Below are 23,466 nucleotides of genomic sequence, written 5' to 3'. Positions count from 1 at the left end.
TCCTAACAATAAATAACCTCGCTCTAAACAGACTTAAGCACCGTTTCATTTGGACAAAAACCAGCATAACAAAAGGGCGTGGGTCTTACCTCAAGGCTGTCGCTCGGGCTTTGGGCTTGTCAGATACCTGTCAACACACACAGACACTCATGTTGAAGTATTCTGTATTGCAGTACTGTGCCAGTGTGTCCCGTACGCCTCAACTCATGGTTACTTTTGTCAGCAGTCACATCATCAATAAGGTCCAGCAGATGTGTTCTACTGCTGCCTTGCAACGTGGGATCGATCTGAATATACAAACCAGATATCATGAAAAGAATAGATGAATGGGATGTAAACGCGCCTTAAGGCTTTAATGATTGACAGCTGGTTTACAGACCAATCTAGACGTTAAAAAAATTCCAATGTCCGGCTTCAAATAGGGATTTGCGGTTCTCATGCTTTAGTCTGGGATTTTCTTGTTGTTGTTTGGTTGCAAAAAGTACCAGTTTTTAGACTTTCATGGCCAGAGGGACACAGAGGAGTCCACAGTGCAGAGGGAGGCTGACGACATTGCAGCGCCCCGGTAGCCATAACAAATGAAAGGAAGGAGATCCGGAATATAAAGTGCCCAAACCAAAATCAGCATGCGGATGAAAAAAGATCTGCTGTGGCGACTCTGAAATCAGGAAAAAGCCGAGGCAGCATTGCAGTGCCCCAGAGTGAAAGAAACAAACATGCATTGTATATTTTTAGCCACCCTTTGAGTGTTAAGCTGCTGTGTGAAGATTTTAGCATTCTTTCTAAGTGTGAGACTGTTATATTGAGTAATGACCTCCTGCAATATCCAACGGGTTGACAAGCTCGTTGTGAGTTTGTTTGTATTTCCTGATTAGCTTGTGATGCTAGTGAGGATAAGCGGCATAGAAAATGGATGGATGGTTGCAGTTAATCAGTCAATTTTATTCATGGCTACATTAGTAACAAACAAAAACAATTCAGCTTTCTAATGTATTCATCTTCAGCTGCTAAATATGAATTCATATTTAGCTCCTTTTCCTGTCTCTCAAGGAATGAGGTGATTAACGACTCCAGTTGTTTTGTGGTTCTGCGCTGCAGACATGAATAACAAACCTTGTCAGATCCGTGACTCAGGGACATTTGCAGGGTTCATGAAGAGTATCTGGACGCAAATATTTCCCGTGTGGGTTTCAAGAAAAACACAGGCTGCAATTATTCACTGAACCTAAAAAAACATGGCTTCAGCCTGGATGACAGGCCAGTCTAGATATTAGGAGTATTCAAAACATGATCATAATACACACTCGCTAGGACGCAACGTTAGCTACACACAATCAGCCCAACAACAGGGAGAATATTTAATAAAGTTCCTTTATTAGAGGTCATTAGAATATGAATGTGTCCATAATGGAGAGCCTATAGCGAATTTGACAACAACCTTTCCTTCTAGTATGCAAGACATCACATCAGGTTGGTTGCAGTTTGACCTTGCTGGGAAAAGTCTTACCTTAGCACCCATTCAAGGCACAAGTCAAATGTCATTCATCTTCTAGCGCTTATCCTAACAAGGGTCACGGGGGTGCTGGAGCCTATCCCAGCTGTCTTGGGGCTAGAGGCGGGGTCCACCCTGGACTGGTGGCTAGCCAATCCCAGGGCACATATAGACAAACAACCATTCACACTCACATTCATACCTATGGACAATTTGGAGTCTCCAATTCAACTAACTTGCCCCTAAGATGTGTGATTGTATATTATACTATAGGGGTGTTATTTCCTGTCTAGAGGGCTCTAATAATGTTCATTCATTCATTCATTTTCTAGCGCTTATCCTCACGAGGGTCGTGGGGGGTGCTACTCCTGTTTGCTCTCACATCCATCAAGCAAGACCATCAGTGACCAAGTCCTTCCTTTCCAAGGTCAATTAGCGAGACAGGCTCTGATCTCCACTTGTGTCTACAAACGTAGACGTCTACAAACGTTCTTCTTCTGAAGATGCGATTCAACATCTTATTTAACTCAGGTGACGCCGACGCCTAATGAGTACAAAATCAAGTATTTATCGTCTTTGATTTGGAGGCAACCCATGTTGTCATATGGTATGTAATTGTACATCAGGGGTGGGCAAACTACAGCCCTGGGGCCACACGCGGCCCACCAAGCGTTTGAATCCGGCCCGCCAGTTGCTTTGTAAGTATTTCAACTTTGAACATCCAAACTGGCAACATGACTTAACTTACAAGTCGGATGTCTTAATTAGTAAAAAACCATTAAAACTGTCAAATGAAATGACATAGTTTGATGTGTTTGATGTTTAAAGTGTGCCTGAAAAAAGGGAGCTGATAGTATTAAACTTTTACATATAAAATGAGACAAATAATTCAAGGAAAATTATAAGCATAAAATAGTGTGAGTGTTAAATATATTTTCCGACTCTCGGCCAATTTTGGTAACTCAATGCGGCCCACGAGTGTAAATATTTGCCCTGCGGTACACCATAACCAGAGTTTGGGAGGGACGTTGGTCCGAAGGGTTGGTTCATTTTCGGTATCTGGAAGAAAAGAAAGGGAACAGAAAGACGTTCCTTTCTTGAACAGGAGCGACCCCACTTTTACGTTAGCAACACGACCTTTTGTTAGCACGTTGTGCTTTTCAGAAAGTCTAATTACTTTGCGGGGGGGCTCATGTGGAGCGGACTTTGGCGCCTTTCCCTGCGTTGGGGACATTTTTACCAGCCGCAATTGAACTTTTATAGAAAAGCAGAGCTTTTAAGTCTGACCTTGCTTTGACCAAGGTGATCCGTCATCACAGAGAGAAAAGTGCGGGAGCGCGAGACAAAGGACGTTGGTGCAGCGGTAATTGGGTTGCTGTTTTTCTTGCAGCTTTTCAAGTCGCCAGGAACGTCTCTCTCTTCCCTTTTGGCTCTCGCTCGCTCGCTCGCTTCCTCTCCTCTTTTTTTCCCATCTGCCCATCTTTTCTCAGCTCCTTCTTTCAATTCCCTGCCCTCCTTCGTGTCTTTGCTCGGTGCAAAAACATATTCATCATACTCCTCTGCTGGCCTCCCAGCGCCGCGCCTCAGAATACTAATGACAGCGTCTGTGTGTGAGGCTGCCAACGTTTGTGCAACACGCACGTGTCTGTGTATTTGATTAGGAATGTACTGTATGTGTGTGTTGTGTTTTACTCCAGGCTAGAAAAGCTTCATAATACGCCGTGCACTCATTTGCTATAAGCCTATTAACTGCATGCACGGGAAAATGCCACTGGATTCATGTCAGCCTTTTCTCCTTCCGCCTCCTTCTGTCTGCACTCCTCTTTGCTCCGTCTTTGTCTCTCCACTCCTCTTTTTCTCTTCATTCTCTCCATATCCATCTTGTAATGTCATGCTGGAGGCTTAACGCAAGAGTTCAACAACTTTGGAGAGATTCACTTTATTTCTCAAAGTAAGCCGAGGAAATGATTTGCATCCACGGCTGCAAAGATGCAGCCATCTTTAGTTCCCCGAGTCAAAACACCATTCAATCTTCCCGACTCACATCCCGATAAAATCCACGCCGCATAACCTCTTGAGTTATATACACTATATATACACTATATATCCACTATATATACACTATATATACACTATATATATACACTACATATACACTACATATCCACTACATATACACACTATATATACTCTATATATCCCAAGGGAACAAATAGGGAGCCAGCGTGCATACAAAAACTCCTAAAGTACACTTTAGCGTTGCTGTAATCATGAATATACACATTATATAATTAAGGAAGCCACTTGCCACAATTCACTAATGAACAGATCCCCTTTCAGCCTGATTACAATAACTAAAACCACTACAGAAAACCTGCCAGCATTCATAATTATAATAATAATTATGCTATCAGCGCATAATCATTCAATTAGGTGGTCCATCTAGAAGAGAGTGAAGGAACTGGTATATTTAATTAGCATTTCATGGACTCTTGATGAGCACTGACATGAGTGGGGGGGGGGGGGGGGGGGGTGACCCCTCCCCTGGCAGCAGAAGTGTACAAAGATAGCGATGGAGATGATACTCATCCATATTCACTTCTATGTGGATCTGCTGGTTTAGGACTGAATGTGCAAATTGTCCAATTAGACCAATTTAAAAGTCGTTTGATGTCCTTCATTTCAAATTGGATTTTATTTCTACAATGTGGACCGTGGGCCAATAAAACAAACGGGGGGCTTCCCGTGTCCCCCGTGGGCCGTACGTTGGACACCCCTGACTTAGCCAAAGGTTTTAGCACCGACATTTTGATCATTTAAAGAGGCAGACCCCTTCTGAGAATCTTCATTCATCATCTTGTCAAGACATCTGCTCTTCCAACTTGGTGGGAACAGGTTGGGGAACTCCACTTGAATGTTCCAGCATGACAGCAAGCAAGAATTAGCGTTTGCGTGACGAGGGGTTTCTTTTACGACAGATGCATCCCACATGCGGTTGTTGTGGTCGTCATGGTCCATGCAAACGTCCACGTAGTTCCCTAATTGCAAGCGGATCGCAAATGGAGCTAAGCATGATTCCACTGATGACACGAGAAAGGAAATTAAGTGAAATTGGCCTCGAACGCTTTGGGTGAAACGATGAAACGGATGTCAGGCTGACGAACTAATCAGTGCAGAGAAGATCTGCTTGTCGTCAAATATGGCAAAGACAAAGCCAGGTATGATATTGACAAATATGCTATGATACGCGACAGAAGGCGCTCACCTGTTGTTCGGCCTCTTCTTCATCGCTGCTGATCTTCAGGTCATCCTCCAGCATGCTGCATCAACACAAGAGAAGACGTTTGACCTCAACATCTGCTTCACTTAGCTTGGCTATGCTAGCTGCTAGCTGCGAGCTGGAAAGTGGCGTCCTGGTAAACGGATGAATTACATGGCCAAAGCTGCGCTGGCTAATGTTAGAAACCGAGGAGGAGGACGGTGGACGAGGCACCGCCGTGAAGAAAAGCCCACCAGATGTTCGGACTTTGGGGAAAGAAGCCTGGGAACTTTTAGTCTCCGCTGCTGACCTGCTGCCGAGTCGTCTTTGGTAACAAGAACGTGGGCTTGGACCACAGAACCCACTCAGTCAGGATCAAGTTGATTTCACCCTCCATTTGCAACTAAATGAACCCACACAGGTGCTCCTCGCTTTTTCTGGTTATGACATCACAGAAATTCATAAAAAAATGATTTTGTTCCATAAACATGAAAGATTTGAATCTCCACTGGGGAATCTCTGTGTGGAGTTTACGTGTTGGTGGGTTTCTCCTGGTACTCCGATGTAAGGAGTTAAGTTCATGGGAGACTCCAAATTGTCCATAGGTATGAATGTGAGTGTGAATGGTTGTTTGTCTATATGTGCCCTGGGATTGGCTGGCCACCAGTCCAGGGTGTACCCCGCCTCTCACCCGTAGACAGCTGGGATAGGCTCCAGTAACCCTTGTGCAACCCTTGTGAGGATAAGCGGTAGAAAATGAATGAATGAACGAATGAATGAATGAACGAATTAATGAACGAACGAACTAATGAATGAATGAATGATGACACATCTTTGCGTAGTCGCTTGTTGTTCCTTTTTTAACTTCCCATTTCTGTCAAATTCTTCCTGAAGTGCTTATTATGTGATTATTGATTATGTGATTATTGATTATGTGATGCACCAAATTAAAATCGACTGCATGTTGAAATGAAATGATTATTTCATTATTTGATTATAGCCATTATAATTACCATGACTGACATTATTCTCAGGCTTTTGCAGGTCACATAAAACGATGGTTCACATACGGCCCCCGGGCCTTGTGTTTGCCACGCTTGAAATGGTTAAAGGAAGGATGGCCAAGAGACCGACTGAAGACGTACGTACAGGACCACTGGTACGCACGATAGAGACCACCGCGTGTACGTGTGAGCGTATGTAAGATGACCTCCCTGGTAGCAAATGACTGCGTATTTATGTTGCGAGCGTTGGCAAGGCGCCATGTTTGATTGCTTTACATAAAGCATCCACGCACGCTGCTGTTATTTTCAGATAGCATTGCTATTGTTATGACAGGAGAATCCCCTAAAGGGATTTTTAGCGCCTCACGAAGCTCGCTCTTCAGCGCTCTCACCGCTCAAAAACACTCCCCGGTGTTGTGGTGTTTTCAGACGGGACCGTGTGAGTCGGGAATGAGAACAGCTTCACAGATAAGGGCGGCGTGCAGCACGGAGGCCATGATAGATATATTTGGATCAATGAAAATGGAGTCATACTTTATTTCATAAGAAAGGACAGATGGGGAGAGGGAGATAGGAGGTAAGATGAAGATGATAACGACGAGGAAGAGGAGGGCAAGGACCCGGGAGAGCCAACGGTAGCAGAGGGAAGGAAATGTGGAGGGAAAATGAATAAAACGCAAGGAAGTATCAGTAAGTATCTGCCGCAGTAAGTATCAGTAGTAAGTACATTGAAGCTTTCATTGAGCTATAAAGCACATTTAGTCGCTGGAATTGAACCTCACACCTAAACGGAACATGAGCTCCCACCCCAAGTGAAGAACTAATGATGTTCATCCGCTTTCTCTGCTGACTAAGCTGGAGCCTATCCCATCTGACTTGGCCCGTATGGTGAACTAGATTTGTTTTCTCTGGAAAAAACGTGTATTTTCAGAGAAAGAAATTAGGGCTGACCAAAAATGATCAATTTTAATCAGATTAATTCCAGTTTTCAATTTAATTAGCTATTTAACTGCACAAAACCGCACAAATGTAGCACTAAAAAAATGATACCACTTTGATTGAATTCGAGTGGGGTGGGGGGGGGGGGGGGGGGGGGGGGGGGGCTGGTTATGCAATAGACCAAAACTTAAATCCTTGATAACTCAAAAACGAAAGCAGTGCAAACTTTCATTTTTCCTGCACAAACAGCACAAACGTAGCACCAAAAAATGAGAGTATTTGAGTTTTGGGTAGGGTGGGGGGGCCGACCTCACTGCGGTGATTGGGTTCTGTAGCTAGATGGATAACTAGACGACACAAAAGAAAAGGGAATGTATGAATGATTGACAGCTCTTCATGGATGGGGAGGCATGCCCACCTTTCCACTCCCGTGGGAGCAGATTGAGCGTCCTTCCAGGTTGGAATATTAACATCCATCAAATCTAACTTTTGATGAATTACAAAGCCGCAGCCGGACGTGTTGTGTTTAGCCAAACATTCATTTTGTAAAAGCAAACGATGAGACCCGTGTGGCAGATTTCCCAGCAGGGAGCGCTGCCTTTCCGATCCCACCCGGCCGTGATTCCTGCTGTGCTGCTTTGCCAGGCGAGTGGAGTGGGCTGCAGCTAGAGATGTTGCAATGTGCCCCCGGCTTACGTTAAATTAATGGAGCTGCACTTTCCCGCTCTGATCCACACAATCTTTTTTCTCTCCTTCTCTCCTTCTCTCCTACCAGCAGTGAGTTTCATCCAAAAGTCCAACTTAATTTCACCTTGAGGCAAATACAACACTGGCTCAAAGATTCCGTGTGTGTGTTTTCCTGTGGAAAGGAGGAAAAGAAGGAAGGATACGTACGACTTCTGTGGTGCCGTTGGTGGTTTCACTGCAGGCTTGTTAGACGATACGGGACAGCGCTCTAAAACACAGCAGGGGACATTTAAGCGTCACCATTTCACATCCTGTTTGTTGTGTGTTCTGTTTGTGTTTGACAAGAAGCAACACGAAGGCCATTGTTTCTTTTATTGCAGCCACTCTAGAATCATTGGTAATTCATCAAATCAACTTGATTGAGTTTAACAAATAATCACATTTTCATGGTAACTTCAACAGAAAGTGCTTTGATGGCGCTATCTACAGGGAAGCAGCTATGAAGCGATCAGAGGCCGTCGCCTCACAAGTCGATTCACGCAACATTTTCCAGCAGGAAGATCCTTCGACAAGACATGCTGTAGTTGTTCCTGCGTAAAACTGAATTTGGGTTTTTCACCAGCTATTTCTGAGGCATGAATTGATCTCATTACTGATTTCATTCCAGATTTAGTTTCAAGAACTGGAATAGCAACAGTGCTGATAGATCAATCATTGAGTTACTTTCCACTGATATACATTCCCTCAACAGACTTTCGATTTTAAAGATTTTGTACCGGGTATCAATATTTCAGTATTGATCTACGCATGACTACGGTATTGTACTTATAAAATGTGTAGTTACACAACATCACCACAAAGCATCTTCCAGCTGTGAAACGGTGAGTACATTGACTTGATTGAGACAGCGCCCTCTTCTGGATTCATAGCTGCAGCACACTTTTTACCCGGCAGATGATGTATCAAACTACCAACTACTAACCCTAACCCATCAAACTACTCTGTAAAATATGCTGAACTGCATGGTTATGTATGGTTATTAATAACCTTCAGCTTGAAAAGTACAATTAAAAGTAATAACAATACACAAAATATCTATTTTGCATCTTTTAGGATTTTTTTTCACTAGTCAATTTATTTCCTACTTTTCCTCTGTTGTGTCATTTTTCATACCTTTCCTGGTAATTGCTTTGGCCAGCTCTTTTTGCTCCCCCCAGGTGACAAACATTTCCTGTGCTGACGACGGCGTCCACGTGGGTCGTACTGGGTTGGGACTCAAGGAGCCGAAAATGCAATTATTTTCTTTCCTTGCTTTGTTCTATTGAATCATTCTTCTGTACAAGGGAAGGGACCTGACATGTACAGTAAATAATCAGAACGTACATTTGACTGTACAGTTGATCAGAATTATTATTATATATTATTATTATTATATATTATTTGTCATTTAAAAAAATTCCAGAAAATAAATAATTATTACTTTTTATCATTATTATGTAATTTATAAAATGTGCAATTTAATTAAATTATTAAATATAATAATTTCATTTAAAACACATTTAATTACAAATTACAAACACAAAAAAACGTAAACTATATTATGAAAGCAGGAAGTGAACAAATGTAAGAGTTAGTGATTGTAAAAGTACCAGATGGAGGGGTAGGATTTAATAAGCTTTGCTTCTTCCTACTCCTTTTGGACATGTGGAACTGGGAACTGATTATGGGATGCACTCAATTGGAATCTGATGCATGTTCAAATGAAATTAAACCATTACCATTACCATTACCATTACCATTACCATTACCATTACCATTACAAATACTTGGAAAGCAACTGGCGGGCCGGATTCAAACGCTTGGTGGGCCGAACATGGCCCCCGGGCCGTAGTTTGTCTATTAAATAGACCACGTTTAACTGTGATGTTTAAGGCCCAGACTGCAGTATTGTTTTCCTTTGTCATAAATCTGCATTATGCTCAGTATGACAATCACAGGTAAGCTCAGCCGGTGGTTCAGTACCAAAGTGGTGAAAGAGACCCAAGGTTGACTACACCTTGTTAGGATGTGCAAACACTTGACTTGCCCTGGGCTGCGGCAACCCACGCGAGGCCACTGCATAAAACCGTTAAAGACCTCAGAGGGCTTTCAAGTTTTATTGCTGATTAGAATAATTGATGACACCGAACACCAGAAATATTCTCAATTTGCGTCCGTATATTCCTTCGCTACGTTGCTCAGCATAAGAGAAGACGCCATTCTTATCAGGTACGCTGCTGGCCAAAGAAGAAGCATCCAATGAAATACCATCTATATGTTTGGATGCATGGCTTTTCTTCTTGCAGGTGGGCCTGCTTTGAGAGCGTAACGCTGGCAAGTGTTAATGACTGCAGCCTGCAGGGGGGCTGATGCTGGGAAACTTACTCTGAGTGTTGTAGCCTGAGGTCACATGCTGGGACTCCTACGGAGAGAAATAGGGATAAAGCAGAGGCAAATGTGTTCCATGAATAAACCATCAAAGGTCGTTATTGACCTCACATCATTAGACCGACTTCATTCCTCAGCTTTGCCGTCTTCTTCTCATCATCTTAGCGCAGTTGAAGCGAGGGAAAGATCACGTTCACTTTGTGTGCTTTCTCCCCCAAAATACATGATTTCTCTTATCATCACAGACCACATGAAGAGCGATTGGAAGATCTCCTTGTGACAGTGAACAGAATCCATGACCACGCTAGCATTGATTGGCATCCCATAACCTTTGTCCTTAATAACGGTCTCGGACAGACAATATTAATGGCGGCGTCTTTCCCTGAGCTTCCACTTCCCTGGTGAGGGCTTTCCTTTTCTTTGACACACCCTCCGCCCACCATCAAGCTAGCCTCATGTTTACCAAATACACAAATATTGAACCATTCATTCATTCATTCATTCATTCATTCATTCATTCATTCATTCATTCATTCATTCATTCATTCATTCATTCATTCATTCATTCATTCAATCATTCATTCATTCATTCATTCCATTTTGGGAGAAAAGCCACGCATGCACGGGGAGAACATTCAAACTCCACAAGAGATGGCCATGGGTGGAATTGAGCTTGGGTCTCCTAGCTGTGAGGTCTGCATGCTAACCACTCGACCACCGTGCAGCCCATATTTAACGATACTTAAACATTTTTTTGTTTGTTTAAATCCTTCAGATTTTGTGTCACTGGCGGTTCTGGAATGAAAAGCCACCATGGAGGAGGGAAGACTTGAATGTCATAAGTGGGGCGTACTAACCTTGCTCGGGATGGGGAACTTGGTCTGATCCGCTTTTCCTGGCGTGTGAATGGCGGTGAGAGGGGGTGGCCATGAGTGGGTCATCTCCTAAACACAAACACAATCTCACTTTAAGTACGCTTGACCATACCGTTTACGTTTGTGCACCACAATGAAGAGGAATTGTGTCCAATTCCAATGCTGACGTTGAACGATCCGCACCGCTTGGATGCAGAGGAGCAGAGTCAGCATTCAGGCAAGGTTGTGTTGACGTACATCCGACTGGACTTTAGGATTACTCACATGATAAAGTGAAAAGTGTTTTGGGAGTTGGCAGCACGCTCACTTATAGGAGTATAAACCACGTGCAGAACGTTCGATGTCCAAAATAAACGCTGACTCCAGCTGCTTGCATCAAAATGGAAGCAGTGGTGGCACCGAGGCAACATTTGACATAATTGACTCATTCCCGATCACTTCCTCTTCATCTGGGCATCTGAGACGTATTGTGTTGAAGTCGTGTGTGACTATGCTTCAGGACTCCAGCATGGTACTTTTTATTAGTCAGAGGCTGCCAAAAGATATTGCGGGCCGGGAACCAAATGTGGCGCTCATGACTGCACTGATTATGTCAAGTTTGGAGATTGTAGCTGCTGTGCCCGCTGTGCCCGCTGTGCCCGCTGTGCCCGCTGTGCCCGCTGTGCCCGCTGTGCCCGCCACTGACTATCCAAATACTCGTCAGTCTATTTTCATTCATTTGTGAATCCAAAAATGAAATGTTGGTGTTAAAAATGTCTGTCTGATACTTTTCCATATTGATGTGTAAATATATACATCAATGTCAACGATTATGGGCCAATAAGTTGTTGATGTCTATCTGTCTTTACTTGGAACAAATACAGACGCTGCCAAACCGAATGTTGAAACGTTACCGATGTCATAACGTATCCCCTCAGTGATTGGATGACATCACATGACTCATGTATGAGAGAGAGAGCGGTGATATTTAACATCATAAACAACTCCATAGTATACCAGTCTAGCGTATGTGTAATACTGCACACTTAACCTGAAGTCTATTTAGTTGCTAGGCAACTCTTCTGTGACATCATATCATGCATAATACGACCATGTTTTGACAGACGGCACTCTTGATTACGCGTGTCTGTATTTTAACGACGTGGGTTTGCTTCAGTGAATGTGTTGCTATTTTATTGCTAGTGATTATCTCCGTCACGCTAGCTCACCCTAACTCACTCATACGCAGACCAACATATCGATTTGGGATATTTGGGATTTTCATATCGTTGTCATCGGGGCCCATGAATACTTATTCAGGATTCATTAGAAAACTAAATGCACTCACTGTTGACTGGCTACTCCAGCATGTTTGGGCTCACACGTGCCGAGATGGGCTGCTTCTTGTGGTTCAATACCAGCAGCGCCACCATTTAGTCATGATGGAGGCTATTCATTCATTCATTCATTCATTCATTCATTCATTTTCTGACGCTTTTCCTCACAAGGGTCATGGGTCAAGGGTCAAGGGTCAAGGGTCAGAACTGCCCATGGTGAAGGTGACACAACGAACGTGGCAAGTTCAAGTTTTCTGCTCAGACTCTGGATCCAAAACTCACCAGGCTGGTGATGTTGCAGGGAAATTGAAACGTTACAACGTTTCATTAGCCAAGATTAGTGCTGGCTTCACCACTTCTCAACAAGTCGGGGGCCAAAAGACGTGGTCACCACGGTCTGCGCCTTTGAGACCCCTTGTGTGTAACGAGCTGATTCCATATGCTTATATTTCAACTAGGTGCAGTCAGCAGGGTCAGTTGTGTGCACGGCCATGAATCCATTGCAGCAATGTTTATGTTCCATCTGCCGTGCCAGAAAGCGGGAATAAAAAGAGCTGCAGGCATCCTCACCCGTGTCACATTTTGAACTCTACGGTCTTTCCGCTTGAAACGGCTAAAAAGTACAGATTGAATTCAATAGCGCAGCGATTTTATTGACATAAGGCTTCTCATGCGGCACGCAGCACACGATCTGTCACACAGGCTGTTGAGCAGCCTATTGATTTGTGGAAGGGAGAGGTGGGTGGCAGGGGCCACGGGGGGCTTGAACAGGCACACAAAGCCATGCAACAAGGGAGAGACTGGATGAAGACACTTGCGGCCATGACTGACAGAGGGAAGTGAGCAATACGTTGGTTTGCACGTGATGTGTGTCTTGACAGCTGAAACATTTGGGCTGCTGAACAAATGTTCCACTCTGACCTCGCTTTGGGGGAAATGCAACACAACAGATTCCAAAGACGCGGTGGTGCATTCGTGGAGTTTGATGAAATGTTGATGGCATGCGGAAAGGAAATGAGAGTGAAAGGTGAAAGGAGAGCAAAGAAGAGGAAAGTGTGGAGATATGGATATCATTTGCAGAAATGTGATTAAATAAGTGATCATTTCTATGACACGTATTCCCTTTATTTAGTTTTTTGTCTCTTGTGTCCTTCCTGGCTGCCTCCAAACAGGAAAGTGATTTGCTCAAAGCAAACTGAAAACAGCTGATGATCATTGTGTGTGTGTGTGTGTGTGTGTGTGTGTGTGTGCACGTGTGTGTGCACGTGTGTGTGTGTGCAACATACCCGCAGAATCTCTTCAACACAGCTGGAGTCATTTGGAATGCTGACCTACAGAAAACAAAGGAAAAATGTCCAAGCTGTTACTATTTATAGCATACAAAGCAAAACAGCTAGGAAGCAATGAGCTAATATAACCTCTGACCCCAAGCACGCCTCTCGTCTTCGCTATATCCATCCATCAATTGACTTTACCGCTTCACAGTATCCAGGGTCAAGGAGTGTGAATGCATCCCATGATCTCCCTCTAAATGATGGAACTCTGCTCAGACGGGGGATTCGGGGGACGGGGGACGGGGGACGGGGGACTCCCGCTCGCCCTCCAAACCCCGCCGCTAGCTTGTTGTTGATGTTCTCCTCCAATTTGGGATCTACGTTTGCAGTAAGATTGTAATTTTGTAAGATTAGATAAGATGTAAGATCTAAGATCCAAGATCTAAGATGTAAGATTAGACTCCCCTTCTCTATTCAATGCCCTGACACTTATTACACATTGCAGAGTAGCTGACGTCATTTCAGCAGAAAATGCATGTGACTGCTGAAGAGCTGAACTGTAATGTATGGATATTGAAATATAGAATATGCTGAATATGCCAGATAAAGAGTCATTCAGAAGACCCTGTGCAATGTTCCTTGGGTGGTGGTCGAGGGCGGACGCCTGGGCGACCTGGTCTTTGGTCTTACTCATCTGGTTCTCGGGGCATGAATATCACTTTTTGGGTGGTTGAGCTTCAGGTTATGACATTCCGACTACGATATGGCCTGACTCGCCACGACCCACAGTTTGGGTTCTGGAACCAAACTCCTCAGATGCGGCTCGATGGCAGTTCAGAGTACCCATCTTTGTCGGGGCGTATGAGAGGGTTGGATGTTGAGGGACTTGGATTAAGCGTAAGAAAATGGATGGGGTGGTGTTAAAGTCTGTGTAGTTCTACTATTTAACCAGACCACAAAAAAAGCACGGTCCACTCCACAAAGCGGGTCCTTTGATGAAGTGAATAATTGGGAAAGGCGGCGCCATAAGCCAAACGCTCGACTTTCAGCCACGGTCAAAAGAAAATAAGAAAATAAGAAAATAAGAAAATGACTGCCACACAATGAAAAGCCTCCCATAAAAATGAAAGCAGAAGCCAAACCAACTGAATTCTGGAGCAGCTGCTCTTTGTTGTGTCAGTTCAGCCAAAGTGCATGTTTTTCTTCTTCTATTATTCTAAACAAATCATTATTGGCGCTGCTGGATACACACGGCATTGTTAAACGTACCCACACAAGAAGAAATGCCACTGCCAAACGAGCGTCTCCAAAAAGCATGTAAAAACAAAATAAAACATTTTGATGGACTCGTTCCTGGCGTGGAACTCGCATACAGGCTCAATAAAGGAGGAGTGAGGGATAAAGGAGCAGATGGGGAAGAGGACAACAATTCCCAACATAACCATAACCTCTGTCACAAAACGTTAAGTCACTGCAGCAACACCAGCAAAGGAAACATTCAGTGGCCGCCATGATGACGGTGACATCGGCTGGTCTGATGAACAATATACGTGGTTTCTAACCGACGATATGCATCAGGCTTCTTTGGCGTTCAAACATGAGACTACTACTTACATACGTATATATGTACGTATGTCTGCATACGGTACGTATATATGGCCTCACCATTTGGCTGTTTAGATGATTTGGGTCAAATATGTCATTCTATGCTCACCAACAGCTGATGATGATGATGAAGATGTGCTGAGGCTTTGAAGCATGCGTCCAGAAACGGATTGAACGTTTCCGCGAACCGAGGCCAGCTTGATTTAGGGGTGGAGCCCAAAGTGATAATGTCGGCACCCTCGCTGCCCTTCGCCATCACATGACTGCTTTGGGGAAACGGGTCAGATTTTGTTGTGAGGTTTGACAGCAAAGGTAGACTTATTATAGATTAAAACTGTGTGTGTGATTAAGTGTGATTAATCACTTTTTGCACACACTTGCAATTAATCACACTTTAATCACAGTTAACGGTAAAAGATTAATCACAACAGACATGCAAGCAATTTGTGATTAATCACACTTTAATCACAATTAATCAGGTTAAAAACAATCATCAAATTTGAACTTGTGATTAATCACACTTATTATTATTATATTTGAATCGATCGACAACCTGAGTGTTGGGGTCACCACAAATAAAGGAACGACTGGGAAGGCTGTCATTCCAGGTTGCATTGCTGTCATTCTTTGCCACGCTGTGATACGGGATACAGGATACGGGATACGCTGTGGACTAGGATAGGACTAGGATAGGACTAGGATAGGACTAGGATAGGACTAGGATAGGACTAGGATAGGACTAGGATAGGACTAGGATAGGACTAGGATAGGACTAGGATAGGACTAGGATAGGACTAGGATAGGACTAGGATAGGACTAGGATAGCAGTTTGTCATCTGAATGATGCTGTTGCTCAGCATGGAATTAGCATAATACCAATATATGGTCTAATATGCCAACAATATCATAGACAAAGAACACATTTTCCATAATGTTAGTTGATTCTGTGTGCACTTCCTGAATTATTATTATTATTTTTTCCTGAATTATTAAAAAATGTGATGGTGAGAGCAAGAGCAAACATGTCCATGTAATTAGCCACTTAAGCTACAAAAGCTATGAGGCTCACATGGAAGTGCTCATGTTTTCCACGTGTCCATCTCTCACCACAGCGTTACCACAGCAACCAGTGTTTGTTTCCATTTGGCTGCATGCACCTTTGGGCAGGATGGCGTACAAAACGCATTCTAATAAAAGCCACACTGCTCAACGGCCCCCGGGCACGCTGAGTAGAAGCAGCTGTAATACATTTGAAGGGTCATGTGACTCTTGTAACGTGCGTGTTTATGAGTGTCTGGTTTGAATGTTGCCAACTCAAAAAATGGTTGCGGCGCAACAAAGAAATTAAAAATGTGTAAAAAAGAAAAACAAACCTGCAGCCTGCTGAGAGTGAAGGAAACAGACGAGATATGAAATATGAAAAAGAGAGCGAGAAGAGAGTTGGGTGGAAAGTATCGCCGAGGCAATTACTGAGGTAGAAATCCTTCTCTGTCTCAAATAGCAGCTCAGATGAGAGACGTCCACACACAAGAACACGCCGACAAGTCTCTTTCTTACTTTTACTCACACACACACACACACACACACGCACACGCACACGCACACGCACACACACGCACACACAGACACACACACACACACACACACACACACACAAGGGAGTATTAGGGATACACCAAATATATCCAACAGGGATTGGGTTAAATACTATATAATACAATCATTGGTTTGAGAGAATAAGGTTGTGATATTAAAAGTATAAACAAGTATAAACGCCATAATAAGGATCATACTTTTATGAGATTTTATAAGATTTGGACATTTTCACTGGCAAGCATGGATTGAATGGGGCAAAGAGTTCCAGAGGGTGGGGGCAGCGATGGAGTAGGCTCTGTCCCCCCAGGTCCGGAGCTTGGTCTTACAGGGGAGGGCCAGGAGGGTGGAGTCTGAGGAGCAAAGGGGACGGGGGGGATTGTGTGGATGAAGGAGGTCTGTTAGGTCTGGGGGGGTCAGATTGTGGAGAGCTTTGTAGGTGATGAGAAGGACTTTGAAATGGACATGTTGGGGGACAGGAAGCCAGTGGAGGTTTTTAATGTGTTGACGGGAGCGGGTGGAGGTGAGGAGTTGGATGTTGTCACGTTTTTGGGACCAATGATGATAATTTGCTTTGTTATTTTGAACAGGACAACACATTGTTGAGTTTTGTGATGTGACGAATCAAAATGTGGCTTAAAGACACTGATTAGTCACTTATTAGTCACAATTATTATTATTAGTCACACATTTACTGGGATGTCCTCCGGAACAGGTGGAGGGGGTGGGCAAGAGGAGGATGGCAGCCAAGCTATCGTCCTTGATGGACAAAGACCCCCCCCCCCTCCAACAAACACCAAGGAGCTCCAATACTGACTGCTGATGCATCCGCATCCTTACCTTCCTGTACAATAACCGTGCAATAAACCGTGCAATAAACCTGTGTCTTGGTCAACATGTATACAGCTGGATAGAATCTCGAGTTGTATTATTGATTGATTCTGCACTTTATGTGCTCTTGAGGCTCTTTTAAGGGTTATATAAATACATTTGACTTGACTTTGTACTATACTCTTGTACTTTGTACTTTGTACTCTTGTACTTCCGCTGCTGTAAACCTGGAATTTCCACTTGTGGGACTAATAAAGGCATGTCTGAACTTATATTTACAGTAACTAAAATGACTCTTAAAGTCTCTTAATATTAAAATGCAATTAAAATGCATCCCCAAAAGTCAAAATGGCTCCCTTGTGCGTGTGTCTGTGTGTGTCTGTGTGTGTCTGTGTGTGTCTGTGTGTGTCTGTGTGTGTCTGTGTGTGTGTGATGACTGAATAAATGACAAGAAGTGAAAACCTGAGATAGTGTCAAGCGGAATGAAATGTGCTGTCTAATGAATGCAGACACTTTGTCCTTCTGTCCTCTGAGAGCCGTTAAGTCCGCCACTCCACTTCTTCTTCAATTGCAACGGCATCTCTTCCAGGATTGCTTGTTTGGCACAGACCGGGAAAAACATTCCCATTCTTGCGAGAATGATGATGATGAAGTTAAGTCATTGAACATCTTCCTCCTTCGCGGGCGGTCATCATGTGCCACGCATGCCATGTGTTGCATGCCATGCAGTCATTAGAAGAAGGATGGCCTCCAAGTGGAACGTTCAATCATCCACTGGGCTCCACTGAGGTTTGTCACCGTGGAGGTCTGGCCGTGTTTGGAAAATTCTCAAGGATTTTTTTGTGCTGGTAGACTTCTTGTTTATTCAGTTTCATCTGCTTCTGTTATCATCCATATTTCAGCTGTTTACAGAGCTGAACCACCACCACCACTGACCACCATGCTGGGATTACCAGCATGGTGGATACATCACAAGCTCCACCCACAAAGGAAACTCTGTGTGTGTCTGTGTGTGTGTGTGTGTGTGTGTGTGTGTGTGTGTGTGTGTGTGTGTGTGTGAGCCAGCAGTGAGGATGTTTGCCTTATTTCAGGACGTTTGCATCAACTGGTCTGCATAATAACCAGTCTAGTAAATCCCTTCTTGTACAATTTCAATATTATTCTAATGACTTTTCAAGTTATTTGTCCAACACTGCTAACAGGTGACTACTACTGACTACTACTGACCAATACTGACTACTACTGACCAATACTGACTACTACTGACCAATAATAGTATTTCCATCCCCAAAAGTCCCACAATTGAACCAAAAGAAACGTACACGACCGCGCTTTCATCTCACTGCATTTGTTTCTCTCTTGTTTACATCCTGCCCCCCCCCCCCCCCCCCCGCTGCCATTTATTTAGCTTTCTCTCCCCCCTCCTCTCCTGTCCTTTCATATTGCTTTTCCCTCACCAGGCTGCAAAGAGGCAGATAAGGAGTTGATGTAGCATCCAATTAAATGTCCACATTGAAACATTGTTTCAAATAAGTCTGGCATTTTAGTCCTGTGCTGATTGGACTTGATCTAAGTCCAATGGGGGGGGGGGGGGGGGGGGTCATTTTAAGTTCAGACCAGATCTATGCGTTCATGTTTCAGTCCAACACTTTTGCAATGGCTGCCAAGGAAGGATCACGACTATATTCAAACGTATATTTTAGGTTATGATTTTATTTAGAGGTTATGAAGCACGAGGGTTTTAGACCATATACTTCAATTGAAATACTCCCAATCTCTGACCACCTCCTCCAGTCCCCAGGTCCAGTTTCCAAGGCCTTTCCAGGCCAGCTGTGGGACGTAATTCCTCCAGCGTGTCCTCGGTCTGCCCCGGGACCAACTCCTAGCTGGGCATGCCCAGACAGCCTCATCCGGGAAGCGTCCAAGATGCTTTATCTGCATCAACTGGCTGCTCTCCATGTGAAGGGAAGCCACTCTACTCGGAAGACCCAGCTCCTCTTGGGGACGTATCAAGTACCTCGACCCTCCAAGCAGACCCTTTGACACAATCTCATCACCTGTCAAACGTTATTGAATGCAATCATTCTTACTTTCTTGTGGGTTGGATCCTCCATTTTCTTGTTGTGAACAAGACCAAACAATACTTGAACTCCTCCACCTCGGTTAAGACCTCGCTTCAACCCGAAGCCTCATGGCCTCAGATTCAGGTACTGAGTCTCAATCCAGAAGGTTCACACTCATCTGCAAACTGTCCCAGGAAGTGCAGAAGGTCACAACCCGATGAGACGCAATCCTAAGGTCTCTACACCGGACCCTCAAAGAATTCTGTCCATTAAAATAATGAACAGAACCGGTGACAAAGGGCAGCCTTGGCGGAGGCCAACGTTCACTGGGAATGCAAACCAGACTCCTGCTCCGGTTGTAGAAGAACCGGATGGCAAAGTGGCAACTGTACTTTCACAGCAGCCCCCACAGGACACGTAAAATCAAAGAAATCCACAACATATTGTCAGAATTATCACAGAAAAGCCTCCAGAAGTACACAACACATGGAATCACACTCGGAATCACACACGGAATCACACATGGAATCACACATGGAATCACACACGGAATCACGCACGGAATCACACACGGAATCACACACGGAATCACACTCGGAATCACACGCGGAATCACACACGGAATCACACACGGAATCACACACGGAATCACACACGGAATCACCTTCAAGCAGTTCCAGCAGGGAGCTCCGTCCGCTTTAACTTAGCACTAAAATGAGGCATTGATACTTTTGAGTCTAGTTACTACCGTTTACGTCAGAATCAGTACCATTAAATAGTTCCCGTACGCATCCCTAAAAAGCACAACCAGGAACGCCTATCTAAAGATTCCATAAAAATGTATCATGAAATAAAAAAGGTAATTACTCGTGTGGTGATTGAAGTAGTGCTATGGGTAGTAGTGCTATGGAAATAACCGTGTCTCCAAGTGTTGATTTACTAATACGACAAGAACAGATTAGACACTTAAAAGGGCTTTTCCAATCCCAAGTACTGAAGTACTGAAGTACTGAAGTACTGAAGATATGGAAGTTCAATCAGACACGTTCAAACTGACGCATATCCACTCAACATTCCAATAATTCATCCCTTTCAAAGTGGTCTCCAAAGTCCAAAGTCATTTATCGGACACTTAACATTATTTGGCTATTAAATGCGGACGAGCAAAGGAGCGAGGCGGAGTAATAAAGACGAGCGACTGTATGATCAATTCCATGGAAGCACATCATTACACCAGATTGGCCTGCAGTTGAATACATTTGCTTTGTTTTCCAACGATCACAGCCCACAGACAGGAAGTAACGCCGTGTACTTTAGTCTGTTTACATGTGGCTAATTAGCATATCATGTATTTCACACGTGTTTTCAGGTTATTTATTCTTTTGCAGTACTATCGGTATTGTACAATACCAGCGAAAAGTTCTCTTGTTGACATGCTAGGTTAATTAGCCACTCCAAATTGTCCATAGGTATGAATGTGAGTGTGAATGGTTGTTTGTCTATATGTGCCCTGGGATTGGCTGGCCACCAGTCCAGGGTGGACCCCGCCTCTCGCCCGAAGACAGCTGGGATAGGCTCCAGCACCCCCGCCACCCTCGTGAGGATAAGCGTTAGAAAATGAATGAATGAATGCATGATGATGCAGCCCAATATCAGCAATACTGGCCCTGTATTGATTTGGTATCGGATCGATATCAAATCTAGCGGTATCGTACACCACTACACATACAAGCAACTCAAGAGGTAAAAATGTCAATCACTGGTTTTCCAAAATCAAAGCTGTTGTGTGGGAATGTCTGGTTTTTCCGTAAAACACAAAGATAATAGCTTTGTTCTCATGAATGACTAAAGAAAAGGTTTGAGGCTCAGGAACCAGCGACATATGAATGTGTTCACGGTACCCAATGTCATCTGTGCCGATATGGAGATACATGGATATATGGAATATGGATATCACAGAGGAAATGAAATGAAAGACAAAGCCTTCAGTCGGTGTTTTAGTTGCTACTCCAGTGAAGCAATAGACTCTTTGGCTCCGAAAAAGAAAGGACTAAATTGTTGTCTGTGTGGTCATAGACCCCCCCCCCATCACCCCCCAGCACCCCCCCTTCTGTCTCCAGCACTCCCTTTCTCACCTCTCTTCTCTCGACTCTTCACATCACTCTTTCTTCCTCTCTCTCTTTTTTATATTCATAGGATTTTAAAATGTCTGTAATGGCTCCGCAAGATCAAAACACTCCTTCTCCCACTGTGTGTGTTTGTGTGTGTGTTTGTGTGTGTGTGTGTTTGTGTGTGTGTGTTTGTGTCTGATGCACTGCTCCACTTTGTGTGTGTTTATAGTCGTGTGTGTGTGTGTATCATTTGCATATTGTGGCTATGCTCTGATTGGCAGGCTGGCGATGGCGAGTCCAGCGGGGCGTATTTTGAAGAGGGTCTACCACACACACAAGTCGGGCGCGGCCGCTGGTCTGTATCGGAAGCTAATGAATAATACGAGAGCGCTAGCAGCAGGGGTTCCCCATCAATTGTCCTGTAATGCCAAGAGCAATAAAGATTTTTTTATAACCATGTTTTTATGGCCACCAGACATAAGCTGTTATAAAATAGTCTGATATTTTATTAGCCGTTTGGTCTAGCTTTTATTGTCTCAAATGAAGTCGCCTTGCAATGTAATATATTTGACCAGTCAAGACTATCAAATATGATGTTTTACTACATTAATATCCTGGGGCATTAATATTATTATTATTATTATTGTCTTATAATATCAATCACTTATGAGCAATTTGTTTAATGCAATAAAACAATATCAACTACAATCATGAAGAATTTTAGCTGATTAAAAATACTTCATAATATTAAAATGTGAAATAAACGATTAGAAAAGGTAGAAGGATGGTGCAAAATGATGCAACGCCTCTGAAAGTCCAATTTGGAGGCACTAACAGGCTTGACTTTAAAGCCACGGAAAGGAACATACCAGCAACATTTGAGGTGCTGAAGCTTGTTGTAAAAAAAAATACGTATCTGACTCCAAAACCGAGTTGAACTGGATTTATATTCACACACCTGCCGACGTTGGACATTTGGTTTGACCACAACACACTCCAACAATGTCCAACAATGTCCATCAATGTCCAACAATGTCCATCAATGTCCAACAATGTCCATCAATGTCCAACAATGTCCAACAATGTCCAACAATGTCCATCAATGTCCAACAATGTCCAACAATGTCCAACAATGTCCTTAATCTCATTGCACATGTGTATAATGACAATAAAGACATTCTATTCAAAGATATTTCCCCTACTTATTATGGATAAAAACATATTCAATGCGATTAATTGTGAGTTAACTATGGACTAAAATATGATGAATCAAAATCTAATATTTTAATCGATTGACAGCCCTAATTCTATTCTATTTAAAAAGGTACTTATCTATTTCTCCATCAAGTGAAATAGATTGTTTATATGTTCCATTTACAGTCTGTCACCATGATTGTCATGGCAACACATCAGGTACGCCATACTACCAAAAACCTGCAGTGAAAGTGCCCAGCACCACAGTGTTACCGCGACCCCCAGTCCACCATCATCAGGAGCGGCAGTGTGTCGAGTGCCATGCCCCAGCTGTTCTTGAACCAGCAACCTCTAATTCAGCAGCGTGATAAACGCTTTATCTCAGCAGCCTCTTGAAGATGTTCTACCATAGCATGTGAAATGGGCTTTTAGTTGGGGTGATATCCCTCTGAGGGCCAATAATACGCACCTTCAGTCTCGCCCTGACGCTAGAAATCGATGCTGATGATTGCGGCTAATCCACTGTTGTAATGGTAATCCCCAAGGTAAACAGTCGCTTAGTCACAGTCTATGCTAAGTAACTAGCCCTCGAGCCACTGCTGGCAGAACACCAGGAAGGAAACGCTGAAAAGAGACATCGAGTGACACATCTTTGGACTCCTTTCCCTACAATGCATGACACCGTCCAACTGCATTGCTCACCAGTTTAACCATTGAATTTACCGTATATACCGTAAATACCGTAAATACCGTATATACCGTATACACCGTATACACCGTATACACCGTATACACC

General features: G+C 43.6%; 1 protein-coding gene across 3 annotated transcripts in view; it reads right to left on the bottom strand.

The window, feature by feature from the left end:
- The window catches only part of aff2 (AF4/FMR2 family, member 2), a 99,729-nt gene that overhangs the window by 34,424 nt on the left and 41,839 nt on the right, over window positions 1-23,466 (bottom strand). For all 3 annotated transcript variants that reach the window (XM_058062976.1, XM_058062974.1, XM_058062975.1), the window contains exons 5-10: window positions 13,286-13,330; window positions 10,666-10,752; window positions 9,806-9,842; window positions 7,589-7,649; window positions 4,758-4,812; window positions 90-127 (exon numbers count right to left, since the gene is read on the bottom strand). In XM_058062976.1, the coding sequence (XP_057918959.1) occupies window positions 90-127; window positions 4,758-4,812; window positions 7,589-7,649; window positions 9,806-9,842; window positions 10,666-10,752; window positions 13,286-13,330 (323 nt within the window). The remainder of the gene's footprint in view (window positions 1-89; window positions 128-4,757; window positions 4,813-7,588; window positions 7,650-9,805; window positions 9,843-10,665; window positions 10,753-13,285; window positions 13,331-23,466) is intronic.

The sequence above is a fragment of the Doryrhamphus excisus genome, chromosome 23, assembly GCF_030265055.1.
Source record: "Doryrhamphus excisus isolate RoL2022-K1 chromosome 23, RoL_Dexc_1.0, whole genome shotgun sequence".
In the NCBI taxonomy this organism is placed as follows: domain Eukaryota; kingdom Metazoa; phylum Chordata; class Actinopteri; order Syngnathiformes; family Syngnathidae; genus Doryrhamphus; species Doryrhamphus excisus.
Note: the sequence above shows the minus strand (reverse complement) of the source record. Positions and strands in the feature narration are given on the sequence as shown.